General features: G+C 39.1%; 2 protein-coding genes across 7 annotated transcripts; both read right to left on the bottom strand.

The window, feature by feature from the left end:
* Nucleotides 1-697: 697 nt before the first annotated feature.
* Nucleotides 698-8554, bottom strand: LOC147323654 (rap1 GTPase-GDP dissociation stimulator 1-A). Of its 2 annotated transcripts, XM_086304159.1 has the most exons (6): nucleotides 6138-8554; nucleotides 3700-3807; nucleotides 3354-3440; nucleotides 3098-3220; nucleotides 2759-2884; nucleotides 698-2451 (listed from the first exon to the last, which is right to left on the bottom strand). In XM_086304159.1, the coding sequence occupies exons 1-6, from the start codon at nucleotides 6247-6249 to the stop codon at nucleotides 1979-1981; spliced, it is 1029 nt and encodes a 342-aa protein (XP_086160285.1). In that variant the 5' UTR covers nucleotides 6250-8554; the 3' UTR covers nucleotides 698-1978. The 2 variants fall into 2 exon arrangements, with proteins under 2 accessions (XP_086160285.1, XP_086160286.1); XM_086304160.1 differs by lacking the exon at nucleotides 3354-3440 and having other exon boundaries at nucleotides 699-2451; nucleotides 6138-8547.
* A 237-nt stretch (nucleotides 8555-8791) lies between these two features.
* Nucleotides 8792-16523, bottom strand: LOC147323655 (uncharacterized). Of its 5 annotated transcripts, XM_086304157.1 has the most exons (6): nucleotides 16352-16523; nucleotides 14814-14948; nucleotides 14284-14704; nucleotides 10860-11060; nucleotides 10622-10751; nucleotides 8792-10510 (listed from the first exon to the last, which is right to left on the bottom strand). In XM_086304157.1, the coding sequence occupies exons 3-6, from the start codon at nucleotides 14675-14677 to the stop codon at nucleotides 10039-10041; spliced, it is 1197 nt and encodes a 398-aa protein (XP_086160283.1). In that variant the 5' UTR covers nucleotides 14678-14704; nucleotides 14814-14948; nucleotides 16352-16523; the 3' UTR covers nucleotides 8792-10038. The 5 variants fall into 5 exon arrangements, with proteins under 5 accessions (XP_086160283.1, XP_086160279.1, XP_086160281.1 ...); XM_086304153.1 differs by having other exon boundaries at nucleotides 8793-10510; nucleotides 14284-14948; nucleotides 16352-16521; XM_086304155.1 differs by having other exon boundaries at nucleotides 8793-10510; nucleotides 14284-14948; nucleotides 16318-16521.
* Between the last annotated feature and the right edge of the window lie 532 nt (nucleotides 16524-17055).

Here is a 17055-nt window from a genome sequence, read left to right on the forward strand (position 1 = left end):
CTTGTGTTGGCATTTCTAGTTAACAAATGTGCAGGCAAGGGATAAGCATTTAGTTTTACTTAGGTACTGTCCCAAACTGCTTTCATATCTGCAAAGCAAGGAAGACTAATTGAATCTATGTAAATATCTTTGCATACCTGGTGAGGTGTGCAGTCAAGCGGCTTGTCATTATTAAATTCAATCCATGTGTGAAGGCTTATGTTCAAAGTCATAAACTGCCTTTAAATTTATTCTATATTTAGACTATATGAATACTATACAGGTAACTCCAAAGCACATGTCTGCCATCTAGTGTTAAGCTCTAGTAATCACACTGTTTCTGAGAGGCTGCTCATGGCTGTTTCAGTGTGGTAGTGGCTTTCCCAGACATTTCCCCTGAACTTTAAAAGCTGCTTAAAATATATTAATAGTCCAGGAGCAGATATAGTGTCCCTGTAGTTTGAAGCTAAAAGGGTGAAAATACAGGGTAGGTGATATGGTTCAGGAAATCCTGAATAACGTTGAAACAATGAACACATGGCAGAGTGGGTGAGGGAAAAAGAAGAAAGCATAAATATGCAGGTGTTAGACATATCATCGTACTTACAAGAAACATGACCAGGACGCACGAATGGGGAAGAAAGTGTATTTAAGTGACTTTGAACATGGTGTGGTTGTTGGCACAAGACACACTCTCCCACATACTTCAGAAACTGCAGGTCTACTGGGATTTTCTGGCGCTAGGGTTTACAGAGAATAGTCTGAAAAGATGAAACATCAAGTGAGCACCAATTCTCTTGCTGATAAGAGGTCAGAAGAGTGCGAGATTGTGGCCAGCTTATAGAAGCTGATAGAAGGGCGATATTAACTCAAATAACCACTCATTGCAACCAATTTGTGCAGAAGAGTATGACTGAAAGCACAGCTCTGAAGCAGATGGGCTTGAGCAGCAGAAGACCAAATCAGGTGTCACAGCTAACATGAAACTGAGACTATAAACTCACCAAAATTAAAGAGTAGGAATGAGGACTCAATTTGTGCTACGACATTTAATCGTAAGGTCAGAATGTGTCAGCAACATAAAAGCACGGATCCATCTTACCCTGCTTTGGCAGTTCAGATGTTATAATGGTGTGGTAAATATTTTCACTGCATGTATTTGGAACCAACTGAGTATTGTTGTACACAATGGATGTGAAGCTGACAAATCTGCAGGAAGCGCATGATCGTGTTGATACGGACCCAGCACCTTGTTGAATCTGTGCCATGAAGAATTAAAGCATTTGTGAAGGCAACAAGAGGTCCAACCCAGTAATAGCAAGCTATAAATAATAAAAGGGCCAGTGAGTGTACATTTGTAAGAAAAAAAGAGAAAGAAACCCAGTTTATATATTTAAATAAAAAATGGTCTGTTATTATCTCAATTTGCACAATCTTAAAAATTTGCTAACAATGTTTCTGAACGTTCGTTATTCATGCTTGAAAATTACTTTAACAAAACTAATTGTGAAGTTTGACTTCAGTACAGACACTTACACACATAATTTGAAATTATTTTATTATTTAAAGCTTCCCAAAGATATCCAAACGTTCAAAGATTTAGCACAAAGTTGAATTAGCGATAACACATAGGAAAACAACATTCTCAGTATTGCTGCCTTTGAATAGGAATTCACAATTATTTCAAGCACTTGTGAAATGATTCAACATGAAGAGCATCACTATAGAAAGTTTTAGATGTAACGTGATTTATTTATTCTAATCCTTGATTCACTTATTGCCCAAATTTAAACAGCACAGTGTGACACTAAAACAGCAGAATTGCCTAATCCGTGTCGTGACGCATGTAGTTGCAAAAGTTAGCATTTCTGAAAATACACATAAATAAATAGTTCCTTGATTGAACCTTACAAAGTAGATGCAAACAAGAAGAAGAAATCAAAAAATTCTGATTAAAGTAAACGGGAAGAGCCCAGAGACATTTGTGTATTTCCAGATTTCAGAGGAAAGTGTGGAACACACGGGTTTTCAGACTTTTTGTCCGTGGAATATTCCTTGTAGAGAACTTGAGCAGCTTGTACAAATTTGAGCAGCTTCCAAAGCTGGAAAAGGGGGACCAGTGAGCAGTCCGTTTGTTCCCATGAAGGTTCCAGAAAGAGGACGAGCAGCGCTGGAAAACCTCGATGCTGACTGCGTACTGACCCGGCCCCCACTGAGACACACGCACCAGAGTCACAGAAGAGTCAAAACCACAGGTGTGAGGAGAAACGCCGTGAAACACAGACTCCCCCGGCCTCACAGACGCTCCTCTCTCCCACACCCTTCCGGCCTCCTCTGCTAATCCCATTCCACTGATGTTACAGAGGGCCTGAAGGCACACATCCCCCAGGGCCTCCTTATCAGGAAACTGGAGCAGGATGGCAACAAGACGAGGCACCGCACCTTGGCGTAGTAATAGTTGCTGCAGCTTAGCTGAAGGGGAAAGTGAGCACTGAATATTAAATCAATTTATTGAGCCAACTTTATTTATTTACTTTTACATGGGACTTGTTTTAAACAAATTTCCTCACATTGACAGATTTTTTGTAAGTCAAACATTTAGCAGAAACCCTGTTGGCTGCTTTCTATTTTCCATAAAGAGAATGAATAAGATTGTATTTTCTATTTCAGTACTGTTTAACTAAAAAATAAATAAATCCAGGACATTTGATATATAGCATAAAGCAAATGTAAAATGCAGTGTTGAATTTGATAGAAGCTTCAGACTGTATTAACTTACCGCTATCATAAGACATGCGTGAGACGGCCCTCGCTGCGTGGAAAAGCAATTCTTGGTCTGAACTGGTCAGGACCGACAACAAAGCCGCAACCAAGCCCGTGTCACCAAAACCTTTACGAATCACAGCTGATGGGAAGAAGAAGAAACCTTGATAAAGTGTATTGATAAATAATATACAGTAAAGAAAGAAGACTTTGTACTAGACTAATAACACTTGAAGCAACAGAGAGAGAAAGCTTTCGGGTTCACCAGCAAACCTATAGATTAACATTATACTTTATTTGTATTAAATAATAAACTGTACATAGATAAAGAACAATATAAGCATTGATTACTTACATTCCCTGGCAAGTTCAGCCACTAGTTTTGCAGTCAGCACACTCAGAGGCCCTCTGCTTCTCAGGCTCAGAGCAAGGATTGGCAAGATCCCACTGATCACCACCTGCTCAGCAGCACCTTTCTCTGGACACAAGTGGAATTGCATATTTAAAAATAATTAATATTTTTGACACTACCAACACTTGTTGGATTCCCTTTATATAGCCTTAGAAGAGTTTGTCTCTTAAGAGACTGCATAGACTATATGTCAAGTTACCTGAACTGAATCTTGTAATCTGTTTTTTTGCGTGACCTCTCTGACGCTTAATTCCCTCTGCCGCCTTCTTATCCTGCTGTTGACTTGCTGGGAGACACAAATATAGCTTAACCTCTTCTTAGTGCTTACAACTGCCTTGCACATCTCGCTTCATGGGGCCATTTCTTATCAGTGTGGTTTTGCGGCCTATGATATAGGTGCTGTTAAATATTCCTACATGTTCGTATACATTGCATGCACCTGTGACATTAACCCCTCATTAGATTTACATCACACACAAAAAACAAACAAAAGGCATCAAATATTTTATATTGCTTTGCATAGTGTTATACCTAAAGGAACTTACTCTTCTCCTTAATGCTGGCCATCACTGTGTTCAAATGGGGTTTAAGCTCATCTTCAATGAGCTCCACACCGAGGACTCTGATAGCGCCTAAGGCATTGTTTAAGTTGTCTGCAGGGGCAATCAGGAAAATGGAAATATTAAGAATTATAAAAGGATGGCATAAGAAATATGAATGTTACAAAGAGCTGGGCAGGGCATGAAACAAAGCACGAGAGAAATAATGTTTTACTGCACTTTGAACAGTAAATATAAGAACATGAAAAAGGTGCTCCTCGTGTAAAACCTCCACACACGAAATCTAGATGTCAGCTTCTTTCTTGTTTACATTCAACTGATCAGCATTTTTTTAAGTACATGCTGAACCATGTCATCCTATGAGAAAAGCTCTTTGAAGCTAAACTTGTGCCCGGTGCTGCTTTGAGTCACATGTTTAGCAGTTATACTGTTTACTGTTTATTAGCATTCTGTTTGTTAATGCTGTTACACAGAAAGAGAAAGCCAAGGATTAGCTTAAAGCAGGAGCGTCAAACTCATTTTACATCAAGGGGCAGACCAGTGAAACCACTGCCTACAGTAATGACCTAAAGAATTCCTCCAATTGGTTCTGTCTTTCTTTACTTAGAAGTCTATAGACAAAAAAAGGACAATTTAACAATATGTCTCAGCTTTTCTGCGTTATAAAGAAATGCTGCTGTAGTAAATGTTTTTTAAATCCATCAACAAGACTCACTGGGCGAGTAGTAATAATAAAAAAGCTTTTATTTTTCTAAAGTAATGGTTTATCTGTTACTTACTCTTACTTACGGTCTTTGTCAGTTAGAAGACAAAATAAATGTAAAATAAAAAGTAAAATAAATGAAAATACAGTTTATGCTCTTCTTCTTTAAAATTTCTATATTTTTACAGAGTTATCCAATAGGCCAGACTGGACCATTTGGTGGGCCCTAAGTTTGATATCCCAGACTTAAATAAATCAAACACAACGATTAACTCTGAACAAGCAGTGTCTGCATGGTGATATTTGATAGCAAGCAATACACGTAGGTGAGATTTTGGATGCTAAACTACAAAGATGGACAATTTAAAAGTTAGAGCTAGATGGAAAGTTGTGGGACTGTGATTGGAGAAGGTTAGGGTCAGGTTTGTACCAGATGTACAGGATTCTAGTTAGACCAACAAAGACAGTGCAAAGTTAAAAAAGCATAAAACATTTTCCCTAGATACAAAAAAGACATAAAAATGATGTTTAAAAAAAAAGGTAAGCCAAGTATTAATAAGTAGGATGTATATAAAATTCAGAGAATTAAGGTCAGTTTTGTAAGCTCTCATATATACAATGTCAAAAGTGTTACTGTGTTTTTGTAAAACTGTATGTAAAAGGATGTCTGGACAACTACTGAGGATCAGCATCAAAGCTTACTAATCACAAGAAGATATTCAATAATATAATATAAATCTTTCATAAGAAGAGGTCTGCCATCCTTACCGGTTATAGCCAAACAATTTGGATTTGAAGTTAGTTGAATTTACTAGACAACAGTCAAATTTGTAGAATACTAATATCCAACTGCACGACCTGCTGAACTTGCATTAAAGGTTTTGTTGTGTGTATATATACACTAGTATCGGTATATAGCCTGCATATACTTGTGCAAAGCAGAAAAAACAGAGTTAACGAAACAGTGCTGCAGTAGAAGCTTGGCACACCTCACTGCTAACTAATCAAATCTGATTTACACTCTCTTCTGCTGTGGCCATCAGTTCATGTTTGGATACAAAAAACATTGTTTGTACAGAAAAGATGATCATTCACCAAGTATAAAGCTTCGGTTAGAGTGTTGCTCTTGTAACATAACTGTGATCAGACACATTTCAGCTTTGTTCTCACCGTGAAATCCATTTAAGTGAAGACGTAATGGAGTGAAGTTATCATGCATATAAACTGTATTACCACACAGCAGTGATGTAAATGGAAACAAATCGATGCCATTGTTGTTCATGGTTGTGCACTATGAAGCTCAGACTTGAGGGTTGTGCAACTGTCACATTGCACAGGAATTAACAACAAAGACTGGTTGGACTGATGAAAACACATGTTGAAGAACAGGCTGAACATAGCATTGCCAGTTAAAAATTGTTTTATGAAAATTGGAATGGCCCTTTACAAATTCATAGAAACTACAGGAGAGCTTGTTGGTTTGAATCTTATCTTAGTTATAAATACAAAAAAATTTATTTCAAACAAGACAGCTAACATCTACCTAAGTGCAGACAGTTTTATGTGAAGCACAAAAACAACAACCACCACCATGCAGGTGCTATTCCCTATTGTTAGTGTTGCAATCACAACAACATCAAAAGCCAATATCTACGATCTGTGACTTCTAACAATTTTCTTTACAGTGTAACATATTCAGTCATGCCACTCTTCTACTCACCATTTGGTGTGTAAGGTTGCAGTCGACTGGATCTGTTTTTGTCCCTCTGGGAATGCATGTGTTTGTGTGAGAGGGGCACATTGGGGTGCCCCATTGTGCTCCGTGCTGCCATCTCTGGACCAGTCGTACCTATCTTAGATCGACATGTTTCAAAATGCACAGCACTTTTTAAAAGCTGTCGTCTTTTTTCTTTTAGTGCCGTATTTTCGAGTCATTAGCTGCTGCTTGGAGGACCCCCTATTTCAACTTACACATCCTTTTGACGACAGTGTATTTCATACCTCCCTGCACTGTTGCTTTTTTCCCTCTATTTTCCTACAGGTCTATCTACTCTGGCTTCCTTGTGCTCCAGCTGACTCTGTGTTCCCTGTCAGGGTTAATACAGAGCAAATCCTCACTAAAGCTGTTCTCTCTTCCACTCACCACTTGTGGATGTGTGTGCGTGTGCACTGTTAAGGTATTAGCACTTGGCTGACTCTGCTGAGTGTATTTCTATACTCCCGTAATGCCTTTCACCTTCTATAAAAATCCAAGTCAAAACAGCACAGACATATGGACATCTGTTCTTGTATACAACCTTATTATTAGGCGTAATTTTTCCCCATTGTGTCAGTTTGGATTAGAATTGAATCTGATGAGTTTATTACAACAACAGGTGAAACGCACTGAAAAGCAGTTATTCATCTGCTTATAAAACAAGATTCTTTTGAGAGGTTTGAGTATTTATGTGGGTTTGACTTTGGCTAGTACAGCTTTTCTAAATGTTGCTGCAGACAGTGCACTCTGCCAATTTGCAAAAACTGCTTTTCTGGATTTCAAGGAACAGGGTGAAGAGTACAACAAACTGCATCTATGCAGGGTGAACCCTCCCCTGCCCTCCGGTGCCAGACACCACTGGATGGGACACGAAATAGGTCAGAGTTGAAATAGCCTCAAAATGGGGACCTACAAAAATGTTAAGCTGGTGGTTATAATTTTGTTTTCAATCTTTAATCCAACTCTGGCACTCCAATTCTTCTCTATTAACTGATTATTTTAAACTAGATTTATATCCTCCCATGTACAACCAAATCAGCTCAAGCAGTGGGGTCTCCATTAGTGTCTGGCACCATTGGTTGCAGGTATTTTGGGATGTAGGGTGGTGCCACCCCAATCTGAGTTGGTTGCTTTGGCTCTTTGATATTTTCCTGAGCAGTTTTTTCAGCAGTGGTGGGCATTAACCCGCTTACCCATCATCAAATGCAACTGCCATAGCAGTGAGGGGGTGGGTTCAGACTAGAGATGGACCGATCCGATATTACGTATCGGTCCGATACTGACCTAAATTACTGGATCGGATATCGGAGAAAAATAAAAAATGTAATCCGATCCATTAAATATCACGAAAGCACCTCACAAAACTTGCAACACGCCGTAACTCGCCTCAGAACGTCGGAGCAGTATGCATCACGTGATAGAGCAGCTGTGGCATGCGGGACCTGTCGGTGGTCTGGATAGCATTTGGAGCTTCGCTAGCAACCTGGCATTTCATCTCCGACAAAGTTATCCCCGAGAGAAGTAAAGCAAGTGTGTAAGTCCATCTCTGAATGTTTGTAAAGCATTCCCACGTTAAGCTTAACGAGCGACTGCCTCTCGCTCTCCGGCTGCTACTTCAATCGTGAAACTGCTTAATGATCAGCTGATCGGCTTTTCTGTCGCGAGTCTGTCTCTCGTTTGTTTTTGGTCCACTTTGCGCCAGAAAGAGCAAACCAGCGGCTGAACAACAGCAGCACGTTTAAGCTTGATAAGCTGTTGTTACAATTTATTTAATATTACTTTCTACACCAGGATCTTTTTCTACGTAGCTGACGGCTGGTAACTGTGCAGGGGCGGATCTAGCAAAGTTTAGCCAGGGGGGCCGATAGGGCATTAACTGGGAAAAGGGGGCACAAAGACATACTTTTCTTTCTTATTCTCATTTAAAATGTCGAGCTTTTAATAAATAATTATCTGACACCCAAAGTTTTAATTTGATGTAAAATGAATAGAAGTCAATTACTGTATATAGTGACTATTAAGTCTAATATATATACCCTAGTAAGCTATAGTACTTTTTACTTTGGGAAGGTACCATCTGTGCAGTCTGCAATTTTGCTGAAGAAAGATGTTGAATCTATTTAATATTTCTTGAAAAATAATTGATTTCTGTGCATTTTTTTTCACACTGCATCAAATTAAGGTTGATTACGTCGATTAAGCATCATGAGGTGGAGCGTGAGGGGTGGTTCCCTATTTTTTATTTATTTATTTTTGTTGTTGCTGGGAGTTGGAACCCTATTAGTTAGGTTGCTTAATATTTACGCTAAGTACTCTTTAAAATACCAGAATAGGGAGGATGGTGTAGGTCTAAGTTTATTAGATTGATCAGTATTGCTGAACTATGAAATATTTTTTTTGTATACAGGTATAACAGAATAGCTTTAGTGTAGTTGTTGTTTTAAACTTGAGTATGAACTTGCAGACTTGCAAAATGCAGCAAGATATTTTAAAAAACAGTTTTGTTGATTAAAAAACACTATATCGGATTCATATCGGTATCGGCAGATATCCAAATTTATGATATCGGTATCGGACATAAAAAAGTGGTATCGTGCCATCTCTAGTTCAGACAGCAAGGCTGTTTAAACAGGTAGGGTGACAACACTCTAGGTTTCCCAGATGAACTTTAATATTGCAGCTGATAGGGGTATTTAAAGCCTCTGTCAGCTCTTGCTCCATTTATGAGATAACAAAAAGAACAACAGAAGACAATTCTTAAAACTAGATCATCCTGTTTTACTCAACTCAAGTAAAAACCTCTATTTCCAGTATTCTAGTACAGACGTGAAAATCTAAGGAATAAATACAACATTAAAACAGGAGACAATGTACCACAAGCCAAAAAAATATAATCTACATTTGATATTATCCATGTACCAGATGTTCTGTTGACTGAAAAAATAATGTATGATTGGATTCTAACTGATACCAAGAAACAAAACCTGTTACTGAAGCAGCAAATGATCAATTTAAAAAGATATCTGGAGATTTTGGAAAATGCACTTATTGGCTTTCTTGCAAAGGCTGAGATGACATGACTGACACCACAGCTGTATCAGGTACACAGTAAACATGCAGCAGTTTCACCAGATTGCCTAACTTAGCACAGAAAGTGGAAACTGTTTTAAAAAAGTCCATCCAAATGAAACAAAACATAAGGTTAAAGCCATATTTCATTTACTTTGCTTTAATAAAAAACAAAACAAAAAAAACAACAAAAACAAACTATTGCACAGAGTGCCATGAAAACTTTGTCTTGTCACACTTGTTTTTGTGCATGGATTGAACAAATAATAGAGGGGGTTGTTAAATCCTATTGTGCCCATTTTCAGCTACAGTATTTCTTATTTCATGACTACTACAACAGCCTTAAAGAATTCACAGCTATCCTACCTTTGTCTTGAGTTTCTGCTCTTTGCAAACAAGGTTTTAACAGAAGGTGGGCGCAAAATATTCAGTGCTTTAGAGTGGCTGAAGCCTGAGCTTTACTTGTAAATATGCTGACCTCTTTATTTTAAACTTTGGGCATGTTAAATATGCACCTTTGAAAAGAAATACATATTAAAAAAAGCCATCAAGCCTGTGTGTATTTCCAGCCTTACTGATAAGGTAGGTTAACCAGCTGTGGCTCTGACTACATATTACAACTTTCTAGAAGAAAGTGAATAGCTCCTTAAAGCCTGACACCAATATGTAACATGTTGTGATGATTTTGCGCTCATTACAGTGGGGAGCTTAATTTACCCCGACCTCTGTCCGATCGCTGAGAATCAGTTTGAACAGCACTATGACTGGGTCTTTATACTTATCATGTGAGCAAGTATCAAACGGGTCCAACTGAACCGAGGCCGCTGGATACAGTCTCGTAACCTACAGACACCAGAGTGAGGACATTACTCTCCACACCATCTGGCTTGCACGGCTCTGCCTGGGTCTCCACAGGTCCAGAAGCTACAGTTTCCTGTCTGATCTTCTTCTTGGCTCTGATTCGACCTTTGGCTTTTGAAATGAGCTTTCCTTGTTCTTTTTCCCCTCCAGACACCTTATGAAGCTTCTCATTGTCCATCGAGCGAGTTTTGCGGTGGCGTCTGCGGACACGGCGCATTTGTGGACCTGAGTCGGCCGGGTCAGATGCTGCGACACCAGACAGGATGCGAATCTGCTGTTCAATTACCATAATAATCATGTCCAGTGCAACATCAAGCATTCCAAGACCGAGGCCATGAGTGACGTTGTCGAATGCACCACTGTTGACTGGGTCCCTAAAACACTTTCTCATATCCTCAAGATGGTTCCTAGGAGAAAAAGGGAAAGTGTTAATGTAAACTGGTCGCTTAATTATGATGTTTTATTTTCACAAGCACAGTAACCATGTTATACAGGACCCACAGTAATGAAAGACATACTTTGTTTCAATAATTTTGGACCAGTGTTGAACTGTATTTGTCTCTGGGATAAGCTGCTTTGCCATGTTGCCATAGTCAATGTAGTCATGGGCAAAATCCTTCATATCGTCACACAGAGCTCTGGTGTCACCTAAAAAATAAATTAACCAAATAAGCAGCCGAGTCTTTCAAACTCATTATCAATTCCAAACATGGCTTTACACACACACACGCCACCCCACACACACACACCTCTAACCTTCAGTGAGTTTGGAGAAGGACGAGGATACAGAGGTAGTTGTGCTTGGCGTGAGGCCGAGTACATTAAGTGACTCCAGGAGTGTTTTCTTGCTGGCTGGTCCTCTGCTGACCCGAGTGTACGCTGCCAAAGACCGCAGGGACATCTTTTCTGGAGCCTGCAGACGCCTTTTAATTTCATCATATGAGATGAGATATTTCCCTGAAATTAGAGCAAAACAGAGGGACATAAATCAGCACAGCAGGATTAGAATGAAACAGCATCTGATCAAATCTGAACAGGGAAATTGTTTTTTAAAATCTAACATTTTAAACTGTAAGGGCTAGAATCAAGGAAACATTATACATTTGCTGAATAAATGACTTCAGGGAGTTGTGGCAAATAGAAAGCACAGCCTCTTTGATCTCTAAAGTTTTACATATCAGGATATAGGAAAAATGCTCTGATCCTTAGAGTGTCTTAAAAAATAAGCAAACTCAGTTTTTTTCTGGGAATTAACAGTATAAATATTATTAAACCTGACCATTATTAAGTGTGAGCACCTGTATAAAAGCAGATGTTTTGGGAGTTTGATGGTCTGGAGCATTCAGGTGCACGGTAACACAATGCTAAGAAGGAAAGACCTCAGCAACGGTCTTAGAGAAGCAATTGTTAATGTCCATGGAAAGGGTTACAAGGCCATTTTTAAACTGAGCAATCACAGAGTCAACCATAAAGTCAGAGGCGAGGTTATCTGCAAAGCAGCCAAGGCCCAAGCACAGGGGCGAATCTATAGAATGGCCCAAAGTCCTTAGACCTTAACCAAACTAAAATGGTGTGAACCTTAAGAGAGCTGTGCATAAACAATGACCTGCAGACTTTAGTCAACTAAGCAAAGTTGTAAAGAAGGATAGGTCAGAAGTAGGGCTGGGCGATATGGCTTAAAATCCATATCGCAGTATAATTTGAAGCATGTGCGGTAACGATATATATCGCGATATATTCTTTTCTTCTGTATAATGTATTTTACACACTATAAGGCACACTTAAAATCCTTTAATTTTCTCAAAAATTGACATTGTGCCTTATGTATGAATTCTGGTTGTGCTTACTGACCTCGAACCAATTTTATGTTGTACGCGGCGTGCAGAAATCTGTCAAAAATGTTTTAGTACGACTTTGGTAAGCTATGAAGGCGTACCACTTGATGGATTGCCAGAGCATTACGGCTGCCGAAGTCAGGAGCATTGCGGAGTAATCTGGGTCCAAAATAGGCAAACGAAAACTGCGGCATCACTGAGAGTTAAAAACTGTCTAAATTCTTTCATCTTTAATAAAATGATCAGCGTTGCTGCTTTATCAGGTGTAACAATTAAGTTTAACATCCAGGCATCCATGAAAACAGAATGTTTTAAATTCAACGGAGTGAGAAGTTAGCAGGAAGTTAGCTCGCTAGTTTCCACCTAAACATGATATAGCATGTTCTGACTGAGAGATTAATGAAAAAATTAAAACATATAGCTCTGCTATCACTTCCAACATAAATGAAGACAAAAGTAAACAGCAGTGACTTTTGTAGGGTTACTGAAATCAGACTAGCTGATATATAATGATGTCCTACGTGATCGCTAGCAAAACAGCTACGTTAGCATTAGGGCTGCCACAAACTATTATTTTGATAGTCGACTATTCAGATTATTTTTGCGATTAGTCGACTAATCAGATCATGCATCCATTGGACGTAGAGCGTACAGCTTATTGCACCAGCAGTATCTGCTTTTATATAACTATCATTAGCTTACAGCTTTAAGTGTTTAAGGTCTGTGCTAACTAAAAATAAAGACAAGATGATAGTTTATTAAATTTTAATGAAATTTACAGATTGTTTCAGTGAAGTTTAATAACTTCTTGCTATCTAAAATATAACAGGACACCGGAGTATATTCTCGAGCATCTCACACTTCTGATAATCAGCTGTCTGCTTGATGTTTATTCAGCTGTGTAAAAACTATAACTTTAATTTCAGCCAAACCGATTTACTCAGGAACAAATAAAATACTAAAAAAAGCCAAACAATAACATTTTTAAATTATCTAAGTGACTTATTCATGTTAAACCTGAGTAGCGAAAGACGGCGGTGGGTTTGAAAACGATTTGCCAGGAGTCCAGTGTTCTCACCGGCTCTAGTGAGCCTTGCCCCCAGCTAGCTATCGAGCTAGTGGGTAACAGACGTCTCCGAAAACGTCGGAGCGCTTTTGAAAATATGTGGTGTCTTGATAAACTGAGCAGATATTTGAGGTTTACGCAGTTACATTCTCACCTGAAAATGTTAAACGTTTATTTTGTGACCCAGAAAGAATAATAAGAGTAATATTAAAACTAACTGCCGCCATTGTTGGAAACTGAGCGGGGCCGCGCTATGAATTCTGGGACAGAGCTACTTCTTCTTCGGGGTTTAACGGCAGCTGGCATCCTTGTACATGCAGTGCTGCCATCTTCTGTTTCAGTCCGTTATTGCACTCTTAAATCCTACTACCTGCGTCTTTTGGGATCTTACAAAGCTTCAAACGACGCGTCGACTATTAAATCAGTCGTCAACGATTTTAATAGTCGACGTAATCGTGACTAGTCGACTAATCGTGGCAGCCCTAGTTAACATAACATTAGCACAGTAAAGCTGAAGAATGAACGCTAACCTTTTTCCACTCGATAAAAGTTAACGTGAGGGTGGTTGGGGACAAATGCAATTGCATAGCAGGATGCTATAAACAGACCAAACTTCAGTCAGGAGAACAACTGAGATAATCCATCCACAATACGAGGTTAGTTATTAATATACTGCAACAACATGGGAATAGAGCAGCTGCGAGAGAATTCAGCATTAATGAATCAATGGTAGGGAAGTGGAGGAAGCGCAGTAATTTGCAGATGATGTTGTTTGCAGTCGCTGCAATGCTTTCGACCAAAACAGGCGCAGCTCAATGACACCATCAACATGCGCTATCACGGTAGAGGGGTATAGTCAAAATCTCTACCGTTGGCCAAATTTATATCGTTTCTACCTTTTCTGCTGCCCACCCCTAGTCAGAAGTCCTCCATAATGATACCAGAGGCTGAAAGTCACACAGTAAACAACTATTTCAAATTATTGCTGCTAAATGTAGCTCTATAAGCTACTGAATCATAGGGTATACTTAGTTTTTCACTGCTTCAGTATTTTGTTTTAGTTTTTGTTAACACTTAACACAATCTTTCATTTGTATTATTTACATTGTTTTAAGAACTGGTAAGGACTTAATGTTCTGATATGCAAAACCTAAAACTGACAGATAGTGTGCTTTCTTTTTACGTTACTTTGCAAAATTTTCACTTCATTGTATTTTACTTGGAGCCATAAGATTGAAAAACATTCAGATAGTGTGATTTCAAACAACTGGCTACTTACGAGCTTTTGATCCTTTCATGTTGGGATCCAGGAGTGATGAAACCTCAGCAAATGCGATCTGGCTAGCGGACTCTGTATTTTCGCTTGAGCTTTGTGGGAGATCCTGATTCGCAGGTAAATTCTCAGTCTGGACTGGGGCAGAAACCTGCATCAGAGGCTGAATATGAGGCTGTATGGTGTTCATTTCCATCTGGTTCTGGTCTAGTGGAGGCTGACCTTGTGCCTGAGGGAGGACTAATGTGCTTTCAGCTAAACCCTGTAGACCCATGCTCCCTTGTGGAGCACTGCCATTTTGCTCTGAAGACACCTGAAATATGCCCATAACTGGCTTTACAACTGTGAAAACCATGTTCCCCTGGTTATCCAGGCTCACCATTCGGGCAGATGGGTCCATGTCTTTGTTGAAATATTACCTTGCTAACTGCAGCAGAAGGAGAAGAGGCTTTAATTATCAGTTCAGATTGCCCTAGAGGCCCATGTAGTGTTACAGTATACTCTTATGGGCTTAAATGGTTATAGTTAAAGCTGACCTCACAAAACAGGAACATATGCCAGCTGACTCCCTTATCGTTCAGGTAAAACCTAAACTTTTACTTTTCCCTTGTTTTGTCCTGCTGTGTGACACTTTTATTCACTCATGGCAACAATACAGCAGAAATGCCATTCTGTAGACAAGAAGAAAAAGATAAATTAGGACATATTAGTCTGTCAGTAAATAGGATAACGTACATTTGCTGCAGTCCACAGAGTTAAATGTACAGGTGAGATGTATTCAAATGACATTTGAATTATTCAAAAAGCAGGAAATGTTCATAATAAACGAAGACTTCTATTGTCATAAAACAAACAAAAACCAACTCAATGAACTGCATTTTTACATGTTTCCAATTTTTTTCTGATTCACAGAAACAGTTTCATTTGTCAGTGTATTTTAGGAAAGTGTTGGAAATAACCTGGTTATATCAAAACTATCAAGCCAAATAATTGTTCAAGACATGTATTAGAAAATTGATTAATGATTGAAATATTCTGAGTGCGGGAGATACAAATGACCTCCAAATTTCCTGGTTTTAGTTTCTTACATGTGATACTGATTATGTTATTTTTGAATGTGATAAAAATATCAGATTTTTAGAGCCCCTGGAAAAATCACAATACCACTTCCAAAGTGCTATAGATGCACATACAGTCACCAGCCACTACATTAGGTACACCTGAGCAACTGCTTGAAGTATAAAGGCAGCTCTGAAGAGAAAAGGGGCTCCAACCCGGTACTAGACCTAATAATACAGAGGCTAATGAGTATATATGTCAATCTAGAGATCTGGGACACAAGGAGACGATTCAGAGAAAAAAGACAATAAGAGAAAAAACAATGCTCTCCTACGTCCAACCATCAACTTGAGTGTGGAAGATGTGGAAAATAAATTATTAAAGGATAAACAAAATGTAAAAAATCTCAGACCTGTGGCTTCACGTACAGTTTAGCAACTGAAAGGACTGCATCATCAGCACGTGCTACACCTTACAACGTCACCTTACAGCAGCCAAGTGATGGTGCAAGTTAGAGGTCACAGCTCGGCTGCTTTGTGAGAGGAGTCAAATTAAAACATCCGTATTTTAGCTCAAAGAGCTAATATGTTTCTGTCCAAGATTACGTAAAACAATTAAACTCATAAGAGCTTTGAAAGGCAGGAACAATCGAGATGAATAAGTTTGAGTCTCGCGCCCACTCGCACGGATGGCCAGCGTTGATGTGCAAACAAGTTTTTTTTTTTAAGTAACATAAAGTTTAGAAGAAGTTAAAAACAACTGATACTTGATGTAGCAACCGCGCCTGACTTTTAAAGCTACCAGCTAAAGACGCCAATTTCATCAACGCGTCCGCATTTAAAGTGTCTAACATTCATCATGGCTGCCTTGCTCCCACTGTGTTTCTCTGTGGGGCGAGCCTGAAACGTTACACAAAGCTGGCGAAACTGAGGCGGACCTTTGCGTTTCTGGACGGGACACACCAAATTCACAAGCCCTAACCTTGGGTGCAACTAGTGACGGCAGTCCCACTCACCGAAATGCCTTCTAGTTTTTCCTAAAAGGACACTGATCCTAGAACGGTCCGCGTCGAAGCCAGCGACATTTTCCCTTCTTCTCTGCAGTTTCTTCAGCGGGTTGCAAATCAGCTGTGTCCACTACCGCCCAGGAGCCGTAATCCCCTCTCTCATTGGTCAACTCACACATCAATCACACAACAAGCGAGTTATTATTGGGCAAGAATGTAGTCAGTAGCCCACAGGGGGCGGTATTTCCGACTCGCTTTTTTTCTTTGATCAAATACACATGTATGAAGATGTATTTGTTTTCTTCTTTTAAAATGTAATTCTACCACAAAACTATTTAGTAAAATATAGAAGACCAGGAGTTTTTATAATAATCTACTTTCTTTTAATCTGGACGATATATTCAGTTCTCTGCTTTTAGCTGGAAGCAGAAGTTTTGACAGTATAATAGGTTAGTTAGCGGATTTTCCCCCAGTTTTATTACAGGTTGAACCATAGATGAATATATGATGGTTAAATAATGTCCAAATATAGAGACACATCCTTCAGCATAGTGTTGGTTGGTCATGACTCAGTGAAAAACATATTCTCCAGTTGTTACACTGTGTGTGTGTGTGTGTGTGTGTGTGTGTGTGTGTGTGTGTGTGTGTGTGTATAATGGCTACAGTTTTAGGGTATGGCGAAATTATAAGGTACACATAAGCATCTGAGAAAA

This window comes from Aulonocara sp. 'chitande type north' Nkhata Bay, linkage group LG8 (assembly GCF_057382095.1).
Source record: "Aulonocara sp. 'chitande type north' Nkhata Bay isolate Kocher_YH1m ecotype deep benthic linkage group LG8, A_spYH_male_GT1.1, whole genome shotgun sequence".
Taxonomy (NCBI): domain Eukaryota; kingdom Metazoa; phylum Chordata; class Actinopteri; order Cichliformes; family Cichlidae; genus Aulonocara; species Aulonocara sp. 'chitande type north' Nkhata Bay.

What these genes read in the sequence shown, in the direction of transcription:
- LOC147323654 (XM_086304159.1), bottom strand. Translation starts at nt 6,249, where the DNA reads ATGGCAGCACGGAGCACAATGGGGCACCCCAATGTGCCCCTCTCACAC. An exon ending in GATTACAAGATTCAGTTCAG is followed by an intron (nt 3,221 to 3,353) that starts GTAACTTGACAT and finishes ACTTGTGTCCAG; the next exon opens with AGAAAGGTGCTGCTGAGCAG. An exon ending in ACGCATGTCTTATGATAGCG is followed by an intron (nt 2,452 to 2,758) that starts GTAAGTTAATAC and finishes TTTCCCCTTCAG; the next exon opens with CTAAGCTGCAGCAACTATTA.
- LOC147323655 (XM_086304157.1), bottom strand. Translation starts at nt 14,677, where the DNA reads ATGGACCCATCTGCCCGAATGGTGAGCCTGGATAACCAGGGGAACATG. An exon ending in CATGAAAGGATCAAAAGCTC is followed by an intron (nt 11,061 to 14,283) that starts GTAAGTAGCCAG and finishes CTCTAATTTCAG; the next exon opens with GGAAATATCTCATCTCATAT. An exon ending in CTTCTCCAAACTCACTGAAG is followed by an intron (nt 10,752 to 10,859) that starts GTTAGAGGTGTG and finishes TTTATTTTTTAG; the next exon opens with GTGACACCAGAGCTCTGTGT.